The sequence below is a fragment of the Peromyscus leucopus genome, chromosome 5 (assembly GCF_004664715.2).
Source record: "Peromyscus leucopus breed LL Stock chromosome 5, UCI_PerLeu_2.1, whole genome shotgun sequence".
NCBI classification, from domain to species: Eukaryota; Metazoa; Chordata; class Mammalia; order Rodentia; family Cricetidae; genus Peromyscus; species Peromyscus leucopus.
The window spans coordinates 114,060,871-114,080,870 of NC_051067.1; the positions used below are offsets into that span (position 1 = coordinate 114,060,871).

The window sequence follows — 20,000 nt, forward strand, 5'->3', positions numbered from 1 at the left end:
ATAGCTGAGTGCGGCGGTGCACGCCTTTGATCCCAGCACTTGAGAGGCAGAGGCAGGCAGATCTCTGTGAGTTCGAGGCCAGCCTGGTCTACAGAGTGAGTTCCAGGACAGCCAGAGAAAATAATGAAACCCTGTCTAAAAACAAAAAATGAACAAACAAAAATTTCTAAGATAGAATGGATGGCAAACTACCCAAGCCTGAGTGACCCACCCTGCTGAAAATAAAAGAGGCATATTAGTCACTGAGGACATTAAATTATGGGAACCTAGAGTTCCTCCTCCAGTGGACCATTGAAATTATATATAATTTGCACACTACTCAGCCATCCTGGTCTAAGAACATACAAATGTTTTTCCCACATGTATGGTGTACATATACGTTCACATGTGTCTGAGCAGATGTTCCTATGGAAAGCAGAGGTTGACATTAGTGTCTTCCTCATGCTATATTTTATTTACTGAGGCAGGGCCTCTTGATGAACCTTCAGGGATCCATCTCTCCCCCCAGAGTGCAGGAATTACAGGTAGGTCCCTGTGCCTACATAGCTTTTTCTGTGAGTGCTGGGGATCTGAACTCTGGTCCTCATGATTGCACAGCCAATGCCTTCTCCACTGAGTCATCTTTTTGGGCCCCATACAAAGCTTCTTGATGTGAATATATGTCCGGATCAGTAAAGTTAGTGAGTGACGTTCCCCTTAAGCACAGTTTAAGCACATCTTTGAAAGAGAATTTTATTATAAATTATTATAAAGTTGAACATAAGCCAGGTGGTGGTGGTGCCCACCTTTAATCCCAGCACTCGGGAGGCAGAGGCAGGCGGATCTCTGAGTTGGAGGCCAGCCTGGTCTACAGATCTAGTTTCAGAACGGCCAGAGCAAACAAAACAAACAAAAAATGGGGCTGGGGATTTAGCTCAGTGGTAGAGCGCTTGCCTAGCGAGCGCAAGGCCCTGGGTTCGGTCCTCAGCTCTGGGAAAAAAAAAAAGACCAAAAAAAAAAAAAATCAAATAAATAAATAAAATAAAAACAGAGTTGAACCTAAGAGAAATACAGTTAAAGCATACATCATTCCGTTATAAATGATTACTCCTGACAGGAGTTTGATCCCAAGGATGAACATGGTTGAGGACAGAACCGATTCCTGAAGCTGTCCTCTGACCTCTCCTGATACGCCATGACAAGCACATGCCCTTGCTCCCACCAATAAATAAATTGAAAATGGGGTAGGGGTCCAGTCATGGCGGCACATGCCTTTAATCCCAGCACTTGGAAGGCTGGGGCCCGCAGATCTGAGTTCGAGGATAGCCTTAAACAAGTTTCAGTCACAGCTGCATAGTGAGACCCTGCCCGAAAATAAATAAATAAATGGGGAAGGGAGAAGAAAAGAAAAGAGCAACTCCAGAGCCGAGTGTGGCGATGCACCCATAACCCCAGCACTTGGGAGGCAAAGACAGGTAGACTGCCACAAGTTCAAGGCCAGCCTGGGCTTCATGAAGAGTTGGAGGCTAGACATGAATAGAGCAAGTCAATGCCTCAGATAAAATCTAAAAACAAACAAACAAAAAATGCAATCCCAACTCAAAGAATTTAAAGTAATTCTTTATTGATAAACATACTAGCATTAGAAATGTCAGTAGAAAAATAAAATTTAAATAAGTTTCTAATGTACAAAGATTTGATCGCTTGGACTATAGCAGTTAAGTGCAATAACCTAATATAAAAAGTTGAGCTGATTTTGGTCATAACCAGCCTTACATAGTACACAGAAAGAAATACAAGTTCACAAACCCTTCTGCATGTGGGCCACTAACGACACCAGGGCTTCACATTCCAGGAAACAGTCCCTTGGGGAAGGTTGGCGTGTCACAGGAACTTAACGAAAAAACGGGGCGGTCAGAAGGACATTGGAATCAAAAGCCAACATACAACTTAGAAACCTACAGGACACAGGAAGGACACCAGTATTTGCAGAACTGCTTCTCACTAGTGCCAGCATTTCCTAAGGAGTGTCTTACTCCAAAGGAAGTTAACAGCCCAGAGACACATCTTGCTCACATAATAATCATTACACTTTTGGACACAAACTTAATTTTTATCCCACAATTCACTAAGGAATCAAGAGATCAGCTTTTTGGTTGGGGGTTACCCCTCCATCTCAGAATTTAAAAAGAGGGGGTGAGAAGTGGAAATATAAATGCAGGAATCAGGGTCCAACAAAGTCCTTAGTGGGAGACACCTCCTGAAGAAATTGTATAAGGTGATGTATTCTACAGAAATCATGGCAAGTAAATCTGCATTTGAGACCAGCGAAAAGAGGAAGATGAGGAACAGGGATCAAAGTGGAAAGCATTCTTGCTTTACCATTCAAATGAAGACATATCAAGCCTTTACAAAGCTCAGTCTATAGAGTCTATATACACTTATTCACAAAAGAATGCTTGACACACATTGGGATAGATGAAATACTCAGTAATTTGAAGATACATTTTACAGTTCAAGTTCTTTATTTTTTAAGAGCAGATAAAACATAAACAAGAAACAGGTGGAAACAAAAACGTCCTTCAAAATGCCCTAACTTTTGTGTCTTGGCTGTAAACACAAAGACCTAACATTTTAATCATGGTTGAATATGTTCAGAAGTTATTATGTAGGGAGAACAGCCATCACCGATTCAACTATGTGCTTAGGGTGTGAAATTACATCCCAAAGAATGTTCAGTGAGCACTCTACAGTGCTCTGCCATAAACGGTGTGGTCATTTCCCAGAATGCAGAGGACAACGTCTAGCTTTCCAACTGAAAGGATGTTTTCCCAATCCACAGCCCCTGAGACTGAAAATGGAAATCTTTTGTCAAAAGAAAGATTGCTCGTATTTCTGGGGAATATTAAGGGCCCTTTATCTGCACTTCAACTGCCCACCAAATCCGACCTGTTACTTCAGTTTTAACAAGTAGTGGTCTAAAGGAAAGCCGACTGGTTTTTGTGGTCACCCCTGCAATTCCCCCTCCCCCGGCAATTCCTGGAACAATTGACCCTCTTGGCTATTTTACCTTATTGTAAAATTTATGTGTATGTGGGGACAGGGAATATGTGCACATAAGTGCAAGTGTCCACAGAGGTTCTCTTGGCTATTCAAATTTTTATTACATTTATTTATTTATTCATTCATTCATTCTTACATGTGAACAGCATATGGAGGTCAGAGGACAACTTGCAGAAGTTGGTTCTCTCCTTCCACCATGTGGGTCCCAAGAATCAAACTCAGGTTAGAGGAAAGCACCTTCACCTGCTGAACCATCTTGCTGGTCCCCTCCTGGCTATTTCTAACCAGAAGCTGAAAGCATATTGCTTTAAGATAAATTTATGCCCTCAGAGGTTGTCAGTCTTAATCTCACAAAGAACATTCTCCTTTTAAAATGTGAGAGTTAAATACCAGAGGCTACTTTGAGAACAGGTAACAACAAGAACATTGTACTTTATACAACACCGTTAAAATGATGAAAGGCTCATACTTTTTTACATCCCTTTCCCTTCTGAAGGTCACAGGTCACAGGTCTTTTTAATGAAAAACAAAGTTAGGCAGTAGAGTAAAAAATTAAAATAGCTAAAATAAAGTTAAAAACTATCTCCTTAAGGATATAAATTCTCTTGAATAAGAGGAAGTTTTAGGCACTTTCTGGGAGTTGACACTCAAATACTGCTGAAGTGGGCCGAAGAGCCATTGCTAGGTAAACACAGAAGGAAACCAATAACCACTAACTCATTTCAGCAGTACTCCACAAGTTTTGGAGTCATCACATACACTTAAATTAGGAAAAAAAAAAACTATAACAGAATCCTGCAAGTGTCTTACTTGTGCCTGAATGTCCCAAGAGTATCTAACCTGTCTGGTTTTGAACTTCAACTTAAGAAAGTCTGCATGTTTCTAGAAAAAGTAAATAAAATGAGCAGCATTAAAGGTGACAGGTAAAGATATCATGGCGATTCTTTGGAAAAAGAGCCTCAATTAAGCATGACAGTGATGCCTATAGTCCCAGCTACTCAGGAGGCTGAGGCAGGAGGATCACTTGAGCCCAGGAGTTTGGGCTAGCCTGGGCAACAGAGCAAGTCCTCACATCTTAAAAAGGAAAAAAAGAAAGAAGAAAGAAAAGAAAAAGAAATCTCAGCTAGCTAGCTTATTTTGATCAAATGATAAATTCACATCTCTTAAAATATATTAAATAATCAGAGGTCAAGATAGTTATCCACAAAGTGTCACATTCTCAGTAGTCACCTCCTTTTGACAGTGGAACCAAAGCTGTTACTTTGAATTATACTTCAGTTCTTCTTCCCGTTACATTCCACCAGTTTGTTCTCAAACTGTTCTCACCCCAAGCCAACTCGGCTTTACCCTCACAAGATAAGCTTTTAGTACAGTGCAGCCTGCTTCCTTGAAATTAAACAGCACTTTCCATTGTTTCTGTGAAACAGCAATGTTGCATTTCTGCAAATAATGATGCAAATTCTTGTTCGAAAGATGCAAACTTGAGGCATTGTTGGCTTAGGTGAAGATATGCATGTAAAACTTAAATAGCCAAAAGAAAAAAAAGCCGAGGAGTTTGCTTTGGCTGAGAATGAGAGGTGCCCACAGGGGTCTTCAATTGCTGGAGCTTCTAAGTGAAGGAAGAGCTGTGGTGTTCTTCACATTCTCCTGCCTCCAAGTCGTTTCCATTTGAGGAATGAAGAAACCAGGACACCACCTCTGCCTTTTGACGAGTCTATAAAACGCAGGTATGACATCCCAGTGAAAGGGCATATGCTATAGAGTAGCTAAAACCCGTAAAAAAGAGACCACCACTACACAGAACGTCTGTCCAGTGCCAAGAGTGAGGGCTTCAAACGGGATCATCTCCTTCCCTGCAGCTCGGTAAACCCCAGCAATTGCTGCACCTGGTCCAAAGTGAATCGTGTTAAAAGAGAAAAAACATTAATTAGTAAAACAAAGCCTGAGATTAATGACGTCACTAAAATATAACACTTAAAAATTTCACTACTGGGAGACAGACTTTCCATTTAATTATGCCAGAGGTTTTGTGTTCTTTGTCCTTTCTGGTCCACACTAACTTTCTTTGTGTGGTTTGCAAGTCAGCAGTTAGCTTTGTAGCCCCTAAGATTGAGCACCTCGTATTTACTGAGTGATCTGAAGTGACAGTGAAGAGGACAGGACAAGACAGCAATTCCCCCATGGTCCACCACCTCTCTTCACTCCTGTGCCCTTCAGTTAGGCCCATGCCTGTCACTGAAAGGGCACCAACTCATTCCTGGCAATGGACGACAATCTCCTGAGACAGATCAAGAAATGTTTCCAGGCCACAGGGAATCCCAGCTCCACTTGCTATTATACTGAGGGTTCCATCCAAGAAAGAAAGAAAGGAGGGAGGAAGAAAGAAAGGAGCGAGAAAGCAACACAGCATTCTGAGCCCTAAAGCTGTTCAAAGGGCACCAGGGCAGAGAACTCAGGGTCCTTCTGTTTCCCAGGTCACTGCTTTCCTCATTATAGTGACTACAACTTCCGAGAGAGTAAGAGCACAGCACACAAGCACCTGTGTCAACCAGACACCCCCATCTAACATTCTACACAAGCACCTGCGTTGATCCAGACCCCACACACACACCCCATCTAACATTCTGCACAAACACTGGTGTGGACCCAGCTATCCACCTGAGAGTCATAGGAACTCACAGAATACAGATGACTCCATCAAATATCTACAGGTAGGCTGGGGCTGTGGGTCAATGATAAAGCGCATGCTTAGCATGCATAACACTACAGGTTCCGTTCTCAGCATCCCCCAAAAGAAAGGAAGACTACACATCTTAAACTGTGATGCGAGATATTATTAATGTGTTTTAACAAGCAAACAGTGTTAGATATTTATTTGACTTTGCCTCCAGTGGTAATCAATGCCACTAATCTCAGAGTGTAAGTTGCATGGAACCTCTGGACTGAGCTTCCTTGAAGAGAAAAGAAAGAAGCCTGAGGAACTTGATCTGGGCCTTCACATGAGACATGGATGACGAGGGAAGAAAGGAAAATCTTACAGAGAACAGGAAGAAAAAAACTACCCCAAATCCTGAAAACAGAAACGAGCACATATTCAGTTACTGTGTGTCAACTACTGTGCCAAGTACTCCACTCTGTGTGGAGACATCTCATCTGATCATCATTCAGTGATGTGGGGCGGGGAGTTCACCTCTGCTTTACTGACAAAGACAGTCCCAGGGGCCAGAAATTCAGTGTGGCTACTGCAGCTTTAAGCGACACAGTTAGAACACAGAGAAACTAGGCTATGGTGCCTCAGAACAAGGAAAGAGAGAGAGAGAGAGAGAGAGAGAGAGAGAGAGAGAGAGAGAGAGAGAGAGAGAGAGAGAAAAGAAAAAAAAGAAAGTCAAAGAGACCAATGGACATCTCTGCTCAAAGCTCAGGGTTAAAAATTCACAGGGAAAATAAAAGAAGGTGACAAATTAGGAATGTTACATTCCTATGTTTCATAAATAAATTTATGATTTATATATATACATATACAAAATCCACATAAAAATACAATCTGTGGCTATTAATATAAAATATAATTTTTATTTCCATGATGCTTTTAAATTTTTATTTCTAGAAAATACATATGCTTCTATGTAAGTATGAATTTAGAAATGATTAAGCTTCATTTTGGTCCCTCTAATTGTGTTAGTGAAATGAAACAAAACAAAGACAAAAAAAGAAGCAGGTTTAAAAATAGTCTGTAATTTCCATGTTACTCCGGTCTCTGGTCAGGAAGTCTGGGGGTGGGGGTACTGTGGGATAATCTTTTCGTACACTGTGAAGATATGTCTTTGCCAAGGACCTTCTGATTGGCTTAATAAAGAGATGAATGGCCAATAACTATGCAGGAGAGGATAGACGGGATTTCCAGAGAGAGAGAGAGGAAGAGGAGGAGGAATCTAGGTGCACTTAGGTGAGAAGCCAGGGAGACACAGAAGAAGTCGGACATATGATACAGAGTAGAGGTAACCAAGCCACATGGCAGAACATAGATTAATAAAAGCAGGTTAATTTAAGTTATAAGAGCTAGTGGGACAAGCCTCAGCTAATAGTCTCTGGGTTGATATTGGGAGCTGGCAATCCAAAGGTAGTCCAACAAGAAAGCCTGCTCCATAGGGGAGCATGGAGGATTGAAACACAAATCGGGCACTTCCTTTGTATGTGGAGCTGGGGTCAAACCCAGAGCCTCAGACGCTAGGCCAGCTCTGCCATTCAGCTTTGTATCCCCAGCCCTCAATTATCTTTCTAAAAAAGAATTCCTATTATCAGATTTATCTCCACCCCTAAAGGAACCACACCCGAAAGAGCAGAAGCAATTAGCAAACCATTCTGCAAAGCCAAGTCAAGTCAGACTGGAAGAGAAAGGTGCTGAAGCTTCGATAACCAAATATTTCTATTTTGCTCATGGCCTGTCTCACAAAGCTTCAAATCTGACCTGGGAAGCCAAAGAGATTAGCCAGGTGAGGGGCTTGAGAGCTAAAAAACAAAGCAAAACCCAAAAAGGAATACATAAAAAAAAAAAAAAAAAAAAAAAAAAAAAGCCAGGCGTTGGTGGCGCACGCCTTTAATCCCAGCACTCGGGAGGCAGAGCCAGGTGGATCTCTGTGAGTTCGAGGCCAGCCTGGGCTACCAAGTGAGCTCCAGGAAAGGCGCAAAGCTACACAGAGAAACCCTGTCTCGAAAAACCAAAAAAAAAACAAAACAAAAAAAAAAAAAACAAGATCCACACTTAAAAGCTAACTTTAAAATTGTGTGTGTGCGCACATGCAACACACACATAACACACACCTTTTTTTCTTCCCAGTGCTAGAGACCAAACCCAGGGCTTTGTGCTCACGAGGCAAGCATTCTACCACTGAGCTACCCCCCCCCCCATATTTATAAAAGGAGTCCTAAAATTAGGTGACTAACCACATCGCAAGTGTTTGACTGGTATTTTAATGTCTAACATACTTGTCAAGATTCCAGCAGTAATTGGTCCCACGATGCCCATCAACAGGATGCTTACAGACATGAACCTACCATATTTGTGATGTCTGAGGGTGAAGAGGGCCAGTAATCCAGCAGGGACATGAAAGAAGACAGAAGACACAAGTGCCCACAGGAACACACCGTACCACATCTCTGTGAGGGCAGAGAAAGGCAGAGCTGGAGTCACCGTCCTTCCCAGTGAGGCCCCGCCAAGGGGCTCAGTCCAGGCCGCCGCTGCTCCCGTTATTCCCATTCTCACAGCATTTAGTTGTACTCTAGAGCGTTTGGGCGGTGGTGGTTTTTGTATTTTGTTTTTTTGAGACAGGGTTTCTCTGTGTAGTTTTGGTGCTTGTCCTGGATCTTGCTCTGTAGACCAGGCTGGCCTCGAACTCAGAGATCCGCCTGGCTCTGCCTCCTGAGTGCTGGGATTAAAGGTGTGCTTGTTTTGTTTTTTAAAGTAGAGGGAGAAACCTATTTTAAGAAAAGTATTTATTTATTTTATGTGCATTGGTGCTTTTGCCTGCATGTATGTCTATGTGAAGGTGACAGATCTTGGAGTTACAGACAGTTGTTAGCTGCCATGTGGGTGTTGGGAATTGAACCTGGGTCCTGTGGAAGAGCAGTCAGTGCTCTTAACTGCTAAGCCATCTCTCCAGGCCTCTGTTTTTGTGAGACAGGTCTCATCATGTAGCCCAGAACAGCCTGGTACTCATGTATCTGAGGCTGGCCTGAACCTCCTGCTTCCCTTGAGTTGGTATTATAGGCATTTGCCACCACACCAGGCTTTACTGATGGTATTTAAAGGGTTCACAAACTACCACACACAGCTGATCTCCTGTTTGCGTATGAGGACTTAAACTCATCATAGGACTTGGAGACACAGACATCTTTTGACCCAGGCTTGTTCACTAGTCCTGTCTAGGAAAGCTCTCCAACACGAACAAGGAAAGCTGTTATCAGTGGCAGACACCGTAAGCCTACAGAGCTTAGAAGACGGAAGTCTTCAGGCCCTTTAAGGGAAGAGCTAACCAACCCAGCAAGCTACATCTACTCTCAAGCTAGAGCGGGAGAAAGGCAAGGGCATCTAGTCCACAGGTCAAAAGACCGACCTGATTTCTCGACTATGCTAGCACAAGCCAATAAATATCTGCAAAGGGAAACTGCTTCAAAATAAGCAAATAAATAGCAATAAAAAATAAATACTGTTAATAAAGGTATCAAAAACTCTTTAAAGTGTGAAATAAAAGCCTGCCTGGTAGGCAGGCCGGTAATGTCCGCACTAGGGAGGCAGAGGCAGAAGGTTCATGAGTTCAAGACCAACCTAAGCTATATAGCAAGACCTTGTCTCAAAAACTAAGAGGAAGAGGAGAAAGAAATAACAACAACAATAGTAAATACACAGCTGGAGAGATGGGTGAGTGGTTAAGAGCACTGGCTGCTCTTCCAGAGGTCCTGAGTTCAATTCCCAGCAACCACATGGTGCCTCACAACCATCAGTAATGAGATCTGGTGCCCTCTTCTGGCCTGAAGGTATACATGAAGGCAGAACATTGTATACACAATAAATAAATAATAAGTCTTTAAAAAAAACAGTAAATACACATGTCTGGCTGGTTTGAAGACAAATGGCAGGTAAGTGAGAAAGAAGGCTACAGAGCTGGGTGTGAACACACCTGTAACCAGCTCTTGAAGTACAGGCACAAGGCTCACAAGTTCAGTCATCTGCTAAGTTTCAACTTGGAGGCTGGCCTGAGCTACATGGGCCTCTGTCTCAGGGAAAAAAAAAAAAAACAGAGCTGGCTCCTACTGAGAACCACTACTCTTTTGTTTGCTGGTTTTTAAGACAGGGTTTCTCTGTGTAACAGTCCTGGCTGTCCTGGAACTCCCTTTGTAGACGAGGCTGGTCTCAAACTCAGAGAGATCCGCCTGCCTCTGCCTTCTGAGTGCTGGGATCAAAGGCGTGCGCCACCACCGCCAGGCTGGACCTCTACTCTTTTTTTTTTTTTTTTTTTTTTTCCAGTGGATCAACCAGTGAGTTTATTGGGTTATTTCCAGGAGCATAAGTGCTATGAACACAGCCACATCACTGAAAAGCCCACCCAGCACTGGTAACAACACCTATGTGAGAAGCTGCATCCCTGGAGCTCCTTGTTCAACTTTCAGTCCTGGAGAGTTCCTCTCTGCATCAGCTGTGGCTGCTTCTACAACCTTAGGTAGGGGTCTGAGTCCTGTAACTTTCTGACTCTCCTGAGTCTTATAAGTTTTGTTTACTTCCTGAGTTCTTAAAGCCTCCCTTTTCCTTCCAGGAGGAACTGTTTCAGTTCTGAGGTTACAGTTGTTCAAGAGTGCAGTAACTTGAGGACGTCTCAGACTACCCTATACCCTAACACCCCTAAACATTTCACCAATATAGCCAGAATTTTCCTGAGATCATCTCTTACTTTCTGGGCTACATGTGTTTAATTAGGGCACACAAGTCACCCTGTTATACTTATATAGGATATTTGGCCTTCCAGTGATCACACAGACACAAAATAAAAATAAATTTTGGACACAAAGTAAGAATTTCCCACATATAGTGTTAGCAAAGCTTACAAAATAATTTGATGATTTATTTCCTTTTAGTTTTTTAGGATTTAGGATATCATTACTCTGGGCATTAATAGCAAGAACACAAACTAGTAAACTTCAATAGAAGCTATAGAAAAATCAATCTTAGAGAAATGATGGATGTGGTTTATATATTCCTATCACAAACATTACATGTATGCACATGCATATATAACATGTGAATATATAGGGCAAAATTTATAGTATATACACAGTATATTTTATATATATATACATATACATACATACATATATATATATGAAATTGTTGGACTTCTGGTCCAATAATCTTATGTCTTTATCCTAAAATTAACAAATAAATACATATGTGTATTTCTTGCCCGATATATTTACTCTCTAGTTGCCAAGACACTGAACAAGTCTTCGAAGAGGCATTAGTTTTTCTTTTTTAAGACCTTACATATTTAATACAGTGAGTTACCCCTGTACAAATGGAAAAAAAAGTTCAACATTTCTAGACCAATATGGCTGTTAACTTCTGTACAATGCCAACTCAACATGGTAAACTGGAATACTTTTTCCCAAAGTTGACAGCACAGCTAGTTTCCAAACATTCAAATTATATATATATATATATGACCAATAATAGCAGTGTGTTATGCATCAATAGCAGCAACAGCTTTTCCAGGTTCTGCAGTCACTTGAACAGAATTGTAGAGACATCCAGCACACTCAATAAAAAAAAAAAGAAAGAAAGAAAGAAAGTAAAAAACAAAACCCCAGAAAACAGCACAGTCCTGTTACTCTTGTGGTACCTGGCACCATTTTTTTTTTTTAAATTAGTTTCTCAATCATCATCTGGAAAGAAAACATTCTGAGCAACATCATTAAAAACAGCTCTGATAAAGCACAGTCACTACTATGTATCATAAAGCAGGTACAAGCTATTTTACATTCACAGAGGTATGATACAGTACTTGGACCTCTACTCTTAAAGAGGACTCTAATTCAAATATTAACCTTTTTTTCCCTTTCTGATGCTAGAGACTGAACCCAGAGCTTCACACACTTAGCACACACTGGCCAATAGTACTCAGTTCCCAGATGTGACATAAAAATATCTCCAGACCATGCCAAATGTCTCCACAGAGACCAAGGCTCATACACTGGTCCCTAGCTAGTAAAAATATTCCAGAAGATGGTGGAAAGTAGGAGGTGGGGCCCAGGTAGAGGAAGCAGGTCACTAGGGGTGGCTCCTTGACTATCTCTTTCCTGCTTCTTGGCTGCCATTGGGTGAGTAGCTCTGCTCCACCAGGCCATAGTACCTCACCACAGTCCCAAAAACAGTGCACCCAACTGACTATGGACTGTGTGGTCTCTGAAACCTTGAACCCAGGTCTTTGAGGGCTAGATGATTTTTTTAAAAAATATCTATTTAATGTGTATGGGTGCTTTGCTTGTATGCTTGTGTGTGGCATGCCTGGTACCCAAGGGGGCCAGACGTTCCTGGAACTGGAGTTAGAGATGGTTGTGAGCTGCCATGTGGGTGCTGGGAATTGAACCTGGGTCCTCTGGAAGAGCAGCCAGTGCTCTTAGTAGATGAGTCATCTCACCAACCCCCAGGATGATTCTTCAGAAAACCTCACAGATGCCCCGTCTAGGGCTCAAAGCCTGTTGGAGATAACTGATAACTAACTGACGGTGTTTGGTCTGGGGACTATCGGACAGCTGCAAAGGGTGTCAGAGCTTTACAGTAACTCACACCGTGGTCCCCAGCACTTGGGCAGCTGAGGCAGAAGGATCACTATGAGTTTGAGGTCAGCCTGGGCCACAGATATGTCACAAAACAAACAAAAAAAGAGCCAAACCATTTTTGAGATTTTTTTTTTTTCCTGCTAGACTCCCACCACTCTGAAACTAACTGCTGAAGTACAGGGCCTGCAAGAAAGTTCTGTGACGACTCTGGGAAGGCTGTGGCCCCACAGTGAACAAATGAATGTGAACCCACCCCCAGGAACTTACAGCAGTCACCACCCAGTTGTCCAACACCACTGACTGGCCTGAGGCCGGACCCCTCTGTGCGGCTGCAGCGAGGGCTTCTCACTGGCCACCCAGAGTGGTGGTTGTGGAGGCGAGCAGTGCCCGATTCACCAGACACATCAAGGTAGTAGTTCCCACATACGTAAGTCTGGCCTAGGTGTACCGTCCAACTGCTGTGGGTTGAACTGTATTTCCCCAAATTCACACTAAACCTGAGAGCACTATATTTTGGTTTTTGAGACAGGGTCTCACTATGTAGCCCAAGCTGGCCTGGAACTCACACAGATCCATCAGCCTCTGCCTACTGAGTTCTGGGGTTAAAGGTGTTCATCACCCTTAACTGTCTTGTAAGAGAAATATTAACTCCACCCCGTCCCACCCCTGACCGCCAAGACACAGTAACAAGGCAGCTCCCTGAAAGGCAGGAAGGAAATCCTGATGCTGATTAGCACCCAGACTGAGGAAACAACCAGCTGTTTGAATGTCTAGCCTGTGCAGTTGCGTTCCAGCAGCCTGCCAGGACACCTACCCACTCACTCACTGCTACCTCCCCTGGAGCACAGCGCCTAGCCAAGGAGGGCTACCCGGGCCCTAGTGGCACCATTCTGAGCTGTGGGGCAGCAGCCCACAGGGACGCACTACCCCCCCACCCCACGCCCACGCACCCTGAGCCCTATGTGTTGGCTTCTTCAGTGCCCATATACAAATGACTTAAAACACTTTGAGGGGCAAGAAAGGCTTACATAAAATGAGTAGTTTATAAAAAATACTCTCAGGATGATTACAAGATTTTAAAAGCTATAGCAAACTTAAAACACACACACACACACAAAAAAAAAACCTAAGTGATTTCTTTTTAATCTACTGCACCTCAATTTACCAACTGTTTAATAGCTATTTATTGATCGATGTGGAGTTCTTTTCATTGCCCTGGCTCAACACACTGTCAAAATGTTTCCCTGGCTTACAACATCTCCTTGCTCCAGCTTCACAGCCAGGGCGTTATCAGCTGTGTTTTCCTTGGTGACTCTAGTGAAGGCTTTCTGCTGTTGTAACAATCTTTTTGGCTCAAGGTTCTGTAAGCTGGGGGAAGTCCAACACTGAGAGGCCACCTCTGTGAGGGCCTTCTTTTTATTTTGTGTGTGTGTGTGTGTGTGTGTGTGTGTGTGTGTGTGTGTGTGTATGTGTGTAGAGGGCACATGTGTGGAGGCAGAGGTTGCCTTGGAGTGTCTTTTTTTTTTTTTGTATAATAGTTTTATTTTTCTCATTTACTATTTTTACATTTTATGCACAAATATTTTTATCTGAGTAAAAATAGAAAATAACTGTTTTATGTAAAATTACAAAAAACAAAGAAATATATAATTGCTATTATGATAGTATAAGAGTCTTTATTTAAAGAGTAAAAATGTATCAAAAATTCCCCCTTCTACAAAAGACTGAGAATATTTTTCTTGGGAATAAGTGAATTATTGATTTTTTTTTTTTTTTTTGGTTTTTTGAGACAGGGTTTCTCTGTGTAGCTTTGCACCTTTCCTGGATCTCTCTCTCTAGACCAGGCTGGCCTTGAACTCACAAAGATCCGCCTGCCTCTGCCTCCCGAGTGCTGGGATTAAAGGCGTGTGCCACCACTGCCTGGCAAGTGAAATATTGAAATATCGACATTTTTATAGCCTTAGAGGGGTGTCTTCTTGGTTGCTCTCTTCCTTATATTTTGAGGCAGAGTCTCTCACTTGAATGCACAGCTCACAATTCAAACAGCCAACTCGTTCTGGGGATCCCTTCTTCACCTCCCCAGTGCCAGGTTTACAAGCAGGTCACCATGCTCACACCACATTTATGTTGGTACTGGAGATCCAAACTCTGGTCCTGGCCGTATCAAAGCCCTGGTTCAATCTTGAGCAAGATACATCCGTCCATATAGACACAGAGCTTTCAGACAATGGAAGAGTAAAGTCTCCTGGAGAACTAGCAAAAGGGCTTGCTGATGGACAGACAGCTTTCCGTCTGAGTCCTCTTGGCCCCAAGATCAACTCCGTTCTAAAAGAACAGAAACAGGAGGGCCAGGCAAGCAGGCAGCCATCTTTTCAGAAGGCCCTACTCTGACCTTATGCTCCAGGTCAAACAGCTGAATAAAGTCTGCTGACAGTTCCTGGGTGAGCCTTTGTAAAGCTGGGGCTGTGAGCAGACCACATCTGTCCTCCTGGGGACCAGAGCTTCTCAGTGCTGTGACTCCCGGCTGGAACTAGGCTGCCCGGATGCTCATGGCCCACTGGCCTGCATCACTCCACTGTTCACCCCTTGCTTGCCAACTGTCTCCTATCTGCCAGGCGATCCATGCGGAGCCTCCCTCCTCTCGGGACTACCAACTGTGTGGCCTGGCACCTCTTCCTGTCACTACTTGTCTTAGTTGGTGTTCTATTGCTGTGAAGAGACACCATGACCAAGGCAGCTCTTTCTTACAAAAGAAAACATTTAATTGGGAGCTTGCTTACGGTTTCAGAAGGCGAGTCTGTTATCACCAGGGCAGGAAGCAGACAGGCATGGCACTCAACAGTAGCTAAGAGCTTACGTCCCGACCCACAATCACAAAGCAGAGAGACAGAGAGCCTAGTGTGGGCTTTTGAAACCTCAAAGCTCAACCCCAGTGACGTACCTCTTTCCAATAAGGCCACATCTCCTAATCCTTCCCAAAACTGTTCTACCAACTAGAGACTGAGCAGTCAAACTTATGAGCCCATGGGAAGGAGCGGGAGGCATTCTTATTCAAACCACCACAACAGCCAAGGCTTGCCTTGAATTCAGGATGTAGCTCAGGAGGGTTGGCCTCAAATGCACAGCCATCTTGCCTCAGCCATTGAAGTGCTATGTTTACAGATGAGTGCCACCATACCAGGCCCTGACCATCTTATGTAAAACAACACTCCATCCCTTGACACACTCCAGCCACTTACTCTGCCTCTCATACTCACCACCAGGTATGGTATCCTTACTTTTCTCTCTGTCTCTCCACTGGAATGGAATGATCCATATGGAGGGGCTCTTGTTTCGTCTGTCAAGGCCTTTCTAACTGATACCCCAACACAACCGGAAGGCTGGAGAGACGACTCAGCAGTTATGAGCCATTGCTACTCTCGCAGAGAACCAGAGTTCACATTCCAAAACCCACAATGGGCAAGTACCTGTAACTCCAGCTCCCAGAGATCAAGGCCCTCTTCTGGCCCCTATGGACATCCGTACACATATGTTCATACACATAAGTAGAAATAAATCTTAAAAAACAAAACAAACAACCCCAGATACACCACACTCAGTAAATATTTGTTCAGTGAATGAATAACTGACTTGTCCAAGTTGGATCCATTCTTCACTGTAACAACAGTGTTGCTTATTGGGCATTGCTTTGCTGGTCAGTGGTTGCGCACGCCTTTAATCCCAGCACTCGGAAGGCGGAGGCAGGCAGATCTCTGTGAGTTCGAGACCAGCCTGGTCTACAGAGTGAGTTCCAGGACAGGCACAGCTATTACACTGAGAAACCCTGGCTCAAAGGAAAAAAAAAAAAAAAAAAAAGATGAGAGTACTTTAGTGAAATCCCTATCTTCAGAGTATGGATGTCATTCCTGACAACTGACAGGATGACAACTAAAAGCCAGTCATGGTGGTGCAGGCCTTCTCCTCAGCACTAAGAAGGGCTCAGGCCCTCTGGCAGCCTCAGCTGCATAATGAGACCTTGTCTCAAACAAACACACACAGAGACAACAAAAGAAATTTGAGCAAGTCAGAATGAGAATTTGGCAGAATCCTAAATGGCTAAAGTACAAAGGTGGGTTAAAAAAAAATCAATTCAAAGCCTTTCAGTACAGAGAAACCACAGAATATTTTAGGGCAACGATCTGCCATGAGTTGGCATAAATTACAAATAACCTTTTCTGTGTGACCAAAACAGAGGAAATCAGCCTCGGGACCCTGAATAAGATTCCTAGTGAGAGGTCTTTAGTCTCTCAAACTAGGGTCAAGTCCAAGTGGCCATTCTAGCCAGAATTCCAAATAAAGAGGAGGAGACACTGCGGGGAGGGGATATGTTTGCTGCTGGACTCGGTCAACTTGAGGTCAAGGGCTGTACATACTGGATTAGCCCTTGTGATTAGTACACGGTGATCAATGAGGGCTTTACCCTCATCCGTGTTTATGCCTCCGGCCTGGAGCCCACACTGGGCCAGACGGATGCCTGATGAAGGAGTGAGTCTTGGTAACCATACTCTCGAGTCTCATATCAAGTCTGGAGGGAGGGCTCAGCAGTAAACAGCAGTTGTTGTGACAGGTGGGATGCACACCTTTAATTCTAGCACTTGGGAGGCAGAAGCCGGAGGATCTCTGTGAGTTCAAGGCCAGCTTAGTATACAGAGCCAGTTCCAGGACAGCCAGGGCTACACAGAGAAACTTGTGTCTCGAAAAACAAACAAAAGCCGGGAGGTAGAGGCAGGCGGATCTCTGTGAGTTTGAGGCCAGCCTGGGCTACAAAGTGAGTTCCAGGAAAGGCGCAAAGCTACACAGAGAAACCCTGCCTCGAAAAACAAAAACAAACAAAAAAGAAAGAAAAACAAACAAAACAAAAGGAAAAGAGTGGTTACTGCTTTTCCAGAGGACCCAAGTTAAGTTCCCAGCGAGTTCCAGTTTAGCATCAAAGTGAAAAATAAACAAAAAGCTGAAGTAAACACTGGTGTAAATGATGCTAAAGAGTCGGGATAATCAGATGCAATATATGATTCTTTCTATTTATTTTCAAGACAGTCTATGTAGTATGTAGCCCTGGCTGGCCAGGAACATGCTGTGTAGACCAGGCTGACTTTGAACTCAGATATCTGATTGCTCCTGACTCCAGAGTGCTGGGGTTAAAGTTGCAAGCCACCACACCTAACAATCAGCTCCCAGACTTCGTGAAACTTTTAACGGCCCTTTTCTCAGCTCCCTAGGCCATCTGCCTTTCTCTTTCTTAGTAAACTACCTCTTTCTCCCACCAAATGAACACAAAAACAACATGAACAACAACAAAGGAGAGATGGATCAGAGGCGGAGAGTAATTGCTGTTCTTCCAGAAAACCCAAGTTTGGTTCCCAGCACCCAGGTCAGAGAGCTCACAACCAATCACCCGTAACTCCGCCTCTGGCCTCCGTGGGCACCTGCACTCATGTCCACATACCCAAACACATGCACATATTTAAAGTAATATTTTTTAAAAAAAGAAAGAAAGCCCGGGAAAAAGAAAGAAAGAAAGAAAGAAAGAAAGAAAGAAAGAAAGAAAGAAAGAAAGAAAGAAAGAAAGAGAGAAAGAGAGAGAGAAAAAGAAAGAAAGAAGAAAGCTATCTGGTTAATTAAAAAAAAAATTTAAATAATTTAAATAAGGCCTGGTAAGTATTTTAGAAGTGCAGTGACTTGGGAACTGTGAAAGAACCCATCCCTGCTTCAGAAGTTTTGAGCTGAAGAATCATAAAGTCTCCTGACTTCTGCAGTACAGGAAGTTAAAATGTGATGTGTACACACATGTACATAGGCGTGACAGAGAGAGAGCAAGAAGAACCAAAAGTCATGCTTTGCATAATGAAATTTTCATCAACACAAGCCAAATATTCAACTGTGGCCCCACAATCTAAAGTAGCCTGCCATCTGCTTGCCTAACTACATGGGTGATGGTCTCACAACTGCCTGATGAGCCCCAGTTTATAAACAGTGTGTGACTTTAACACTGAACATAAGCATATGGGTATTTGTTTTACTGTGTTTCAATTTCTCAGGTTTGGAAAATTCCCAAAAAGTTGAAGAGAAATAAGAAAATGAATTAAAAAAAAACAGACTGATTTAATCCTCGGAGAGTATGAACTCTTCATCATTTGGAAAGGGACTCCAGAAAGGGGCTTGTGTGTATTTTTATTTACTTTTTAAGCACTCACTGTCAAGTGGTGACACTAATACTTTTCCGGACTCTCATTTTAGATAGATCACAAGCTAACATCTTCAGCTGCCGCAAAAAGCGATAACCACTTTGTCAGCTACTACACAGGCAGGTCCCAGGTGTCCACTGAGAGGCGCCTGGCAGTCGCTGCCCAGTGGATGAGACTCACGGGTGCCTGGCTCAACACGCAATCCCGCCCGTCTTCCTTTACGGTGTCTCTGGCCCAGCTTCTCTGTTTTCGAAGTCCAAGTTTCAACTTTGCTGGGGCGCCCTAACCCCCCACCCCCCGCTCTGTCGTACCCCCGACCCCAGTCGCCTTGCCTTCAAAAACCCAAAGAAAATAAACCATGCCCTCCCCGAAGGCCTTTCCTATGGATCCCAGGGGGAGGTAACTCTCCTCCTCGCCAACTTTCTGAACTCTGGCAGTCCTGCGGTGTAAATGTAACTTTGAAAGCTCTCCTGACAGCAGGCGGCGAAGCCTGCGGGTAGGAGAACGCGCAACAGGTTTGAGCAAGTGCTTCCTACATAGACCGGCTGGAGGGGAGATGGGTGTAGGGCAGAGCCGGGGGAGAGGGTCAGCAGACAGGCTCTGGGAGGGAGTAAAGGGGCAGTCCCTAGGACAGGACAGGCGTCGCCCCAAGACACCCGGGTGCCACTCGGCAGCGGCGGCCTCGGCCTCGCCCTGGGGGTGGGGTGGGGGGCGGCGACAGGTGCGCAGTGCGCAGGCGCGGGGCGGGGCGTACCTGGGAAGGAGCAGAGCGAAGTGGAGTTGGGGCACAGGGTCCCATTGCCCACCCGCGGCACGAGCTTCAGGCTGAGGATCTGCTGCATGAGCCCGGCCGACCCGCCGCCGCTGCCGCCGCCGCCGCCGCTCCCCTCGGGCTCCATCCCGCCGCCATCCACCGCCCGGAGTGCCGCGGAGCCCCGCACCTCCGCCGCCACGGCGTCACCTCTGGCCGGCCCTCTTCTCCCGGCCACCCCAACGGCGCTCCTAAGTAATCGTTTCCCCTTCCAATCACAGGGCGCCGCAGATGGAGGGGGCGGGGCGAAGGCCGTTCCCGCCCCCTGGCGCTGCGTTCGGTTGGAAAGACCACCCCACCCCCCGGTGTGCTGCGCCCCCTAGTGGTCAAGTCTCTCCTGCTCCGTTTGGGTGCGTTGGGTTCTGCTTCAGTGTCTTTTAGTAGGACAAGTCCAGTGAGGTTGCTCAGCGGGGAGAGCTCTTACCTGCAAGCATGAGGGATCTGAGTTCCATCCCGAGGACCCCCACGGTGGAAGGTCGTCCTTTGACTTTCACACGTGAACTGTGCACATGAATTTATCATAAATTAATCACCATTATAAAAATTACAGCCCCCAAAATAAATACATAGATAAAAACAAATGAAATGATCAA

The 20,000-nt window shown here is 44.3% G+C and overlaps 1 protein-coding gene across 2 annotated transcripts; it reads right to left on the reverse strand.

Annotated features, from left to right (window-relative positions):
* Positions 1-1,586: 1,586 nt before the first annotated feature.
* Positions 1,587-19,594, reverse strand: Tmem170a (transmembrane protein 170A). Of its 2 annotated transcripts, none has more exons than XM_028892766.2 (3): positions 19,351-19,594; positions 8,098-8,199; positions 1,587-4,928 (listed from the first exon to the last, which is right to left on the reverse strand). In XM_028892766.2, the coding sequence occupies exons 1-3, from the start codon at positions 19,493-19,495 to the stop codon at positions 4,798-4,800; spliced, it is 378 nt and encodes a 125-aa protein (XP_028748599.1). In that variant the 5' UTR covers positions 19,496-19,594; the 3' UTR covers positions 1,587-4,797. The 2 variants fall into 2 exon arrangements, with proteins under 2 accessions (XP_028748599.1, XP_028748598.1); XM_028892765.2 differs by having other exon boundaries at positions 8,029-8,199; positions 19,351-19,593.
* Positions 19,595-20,000: the final 406 nt, after the last annotated feature.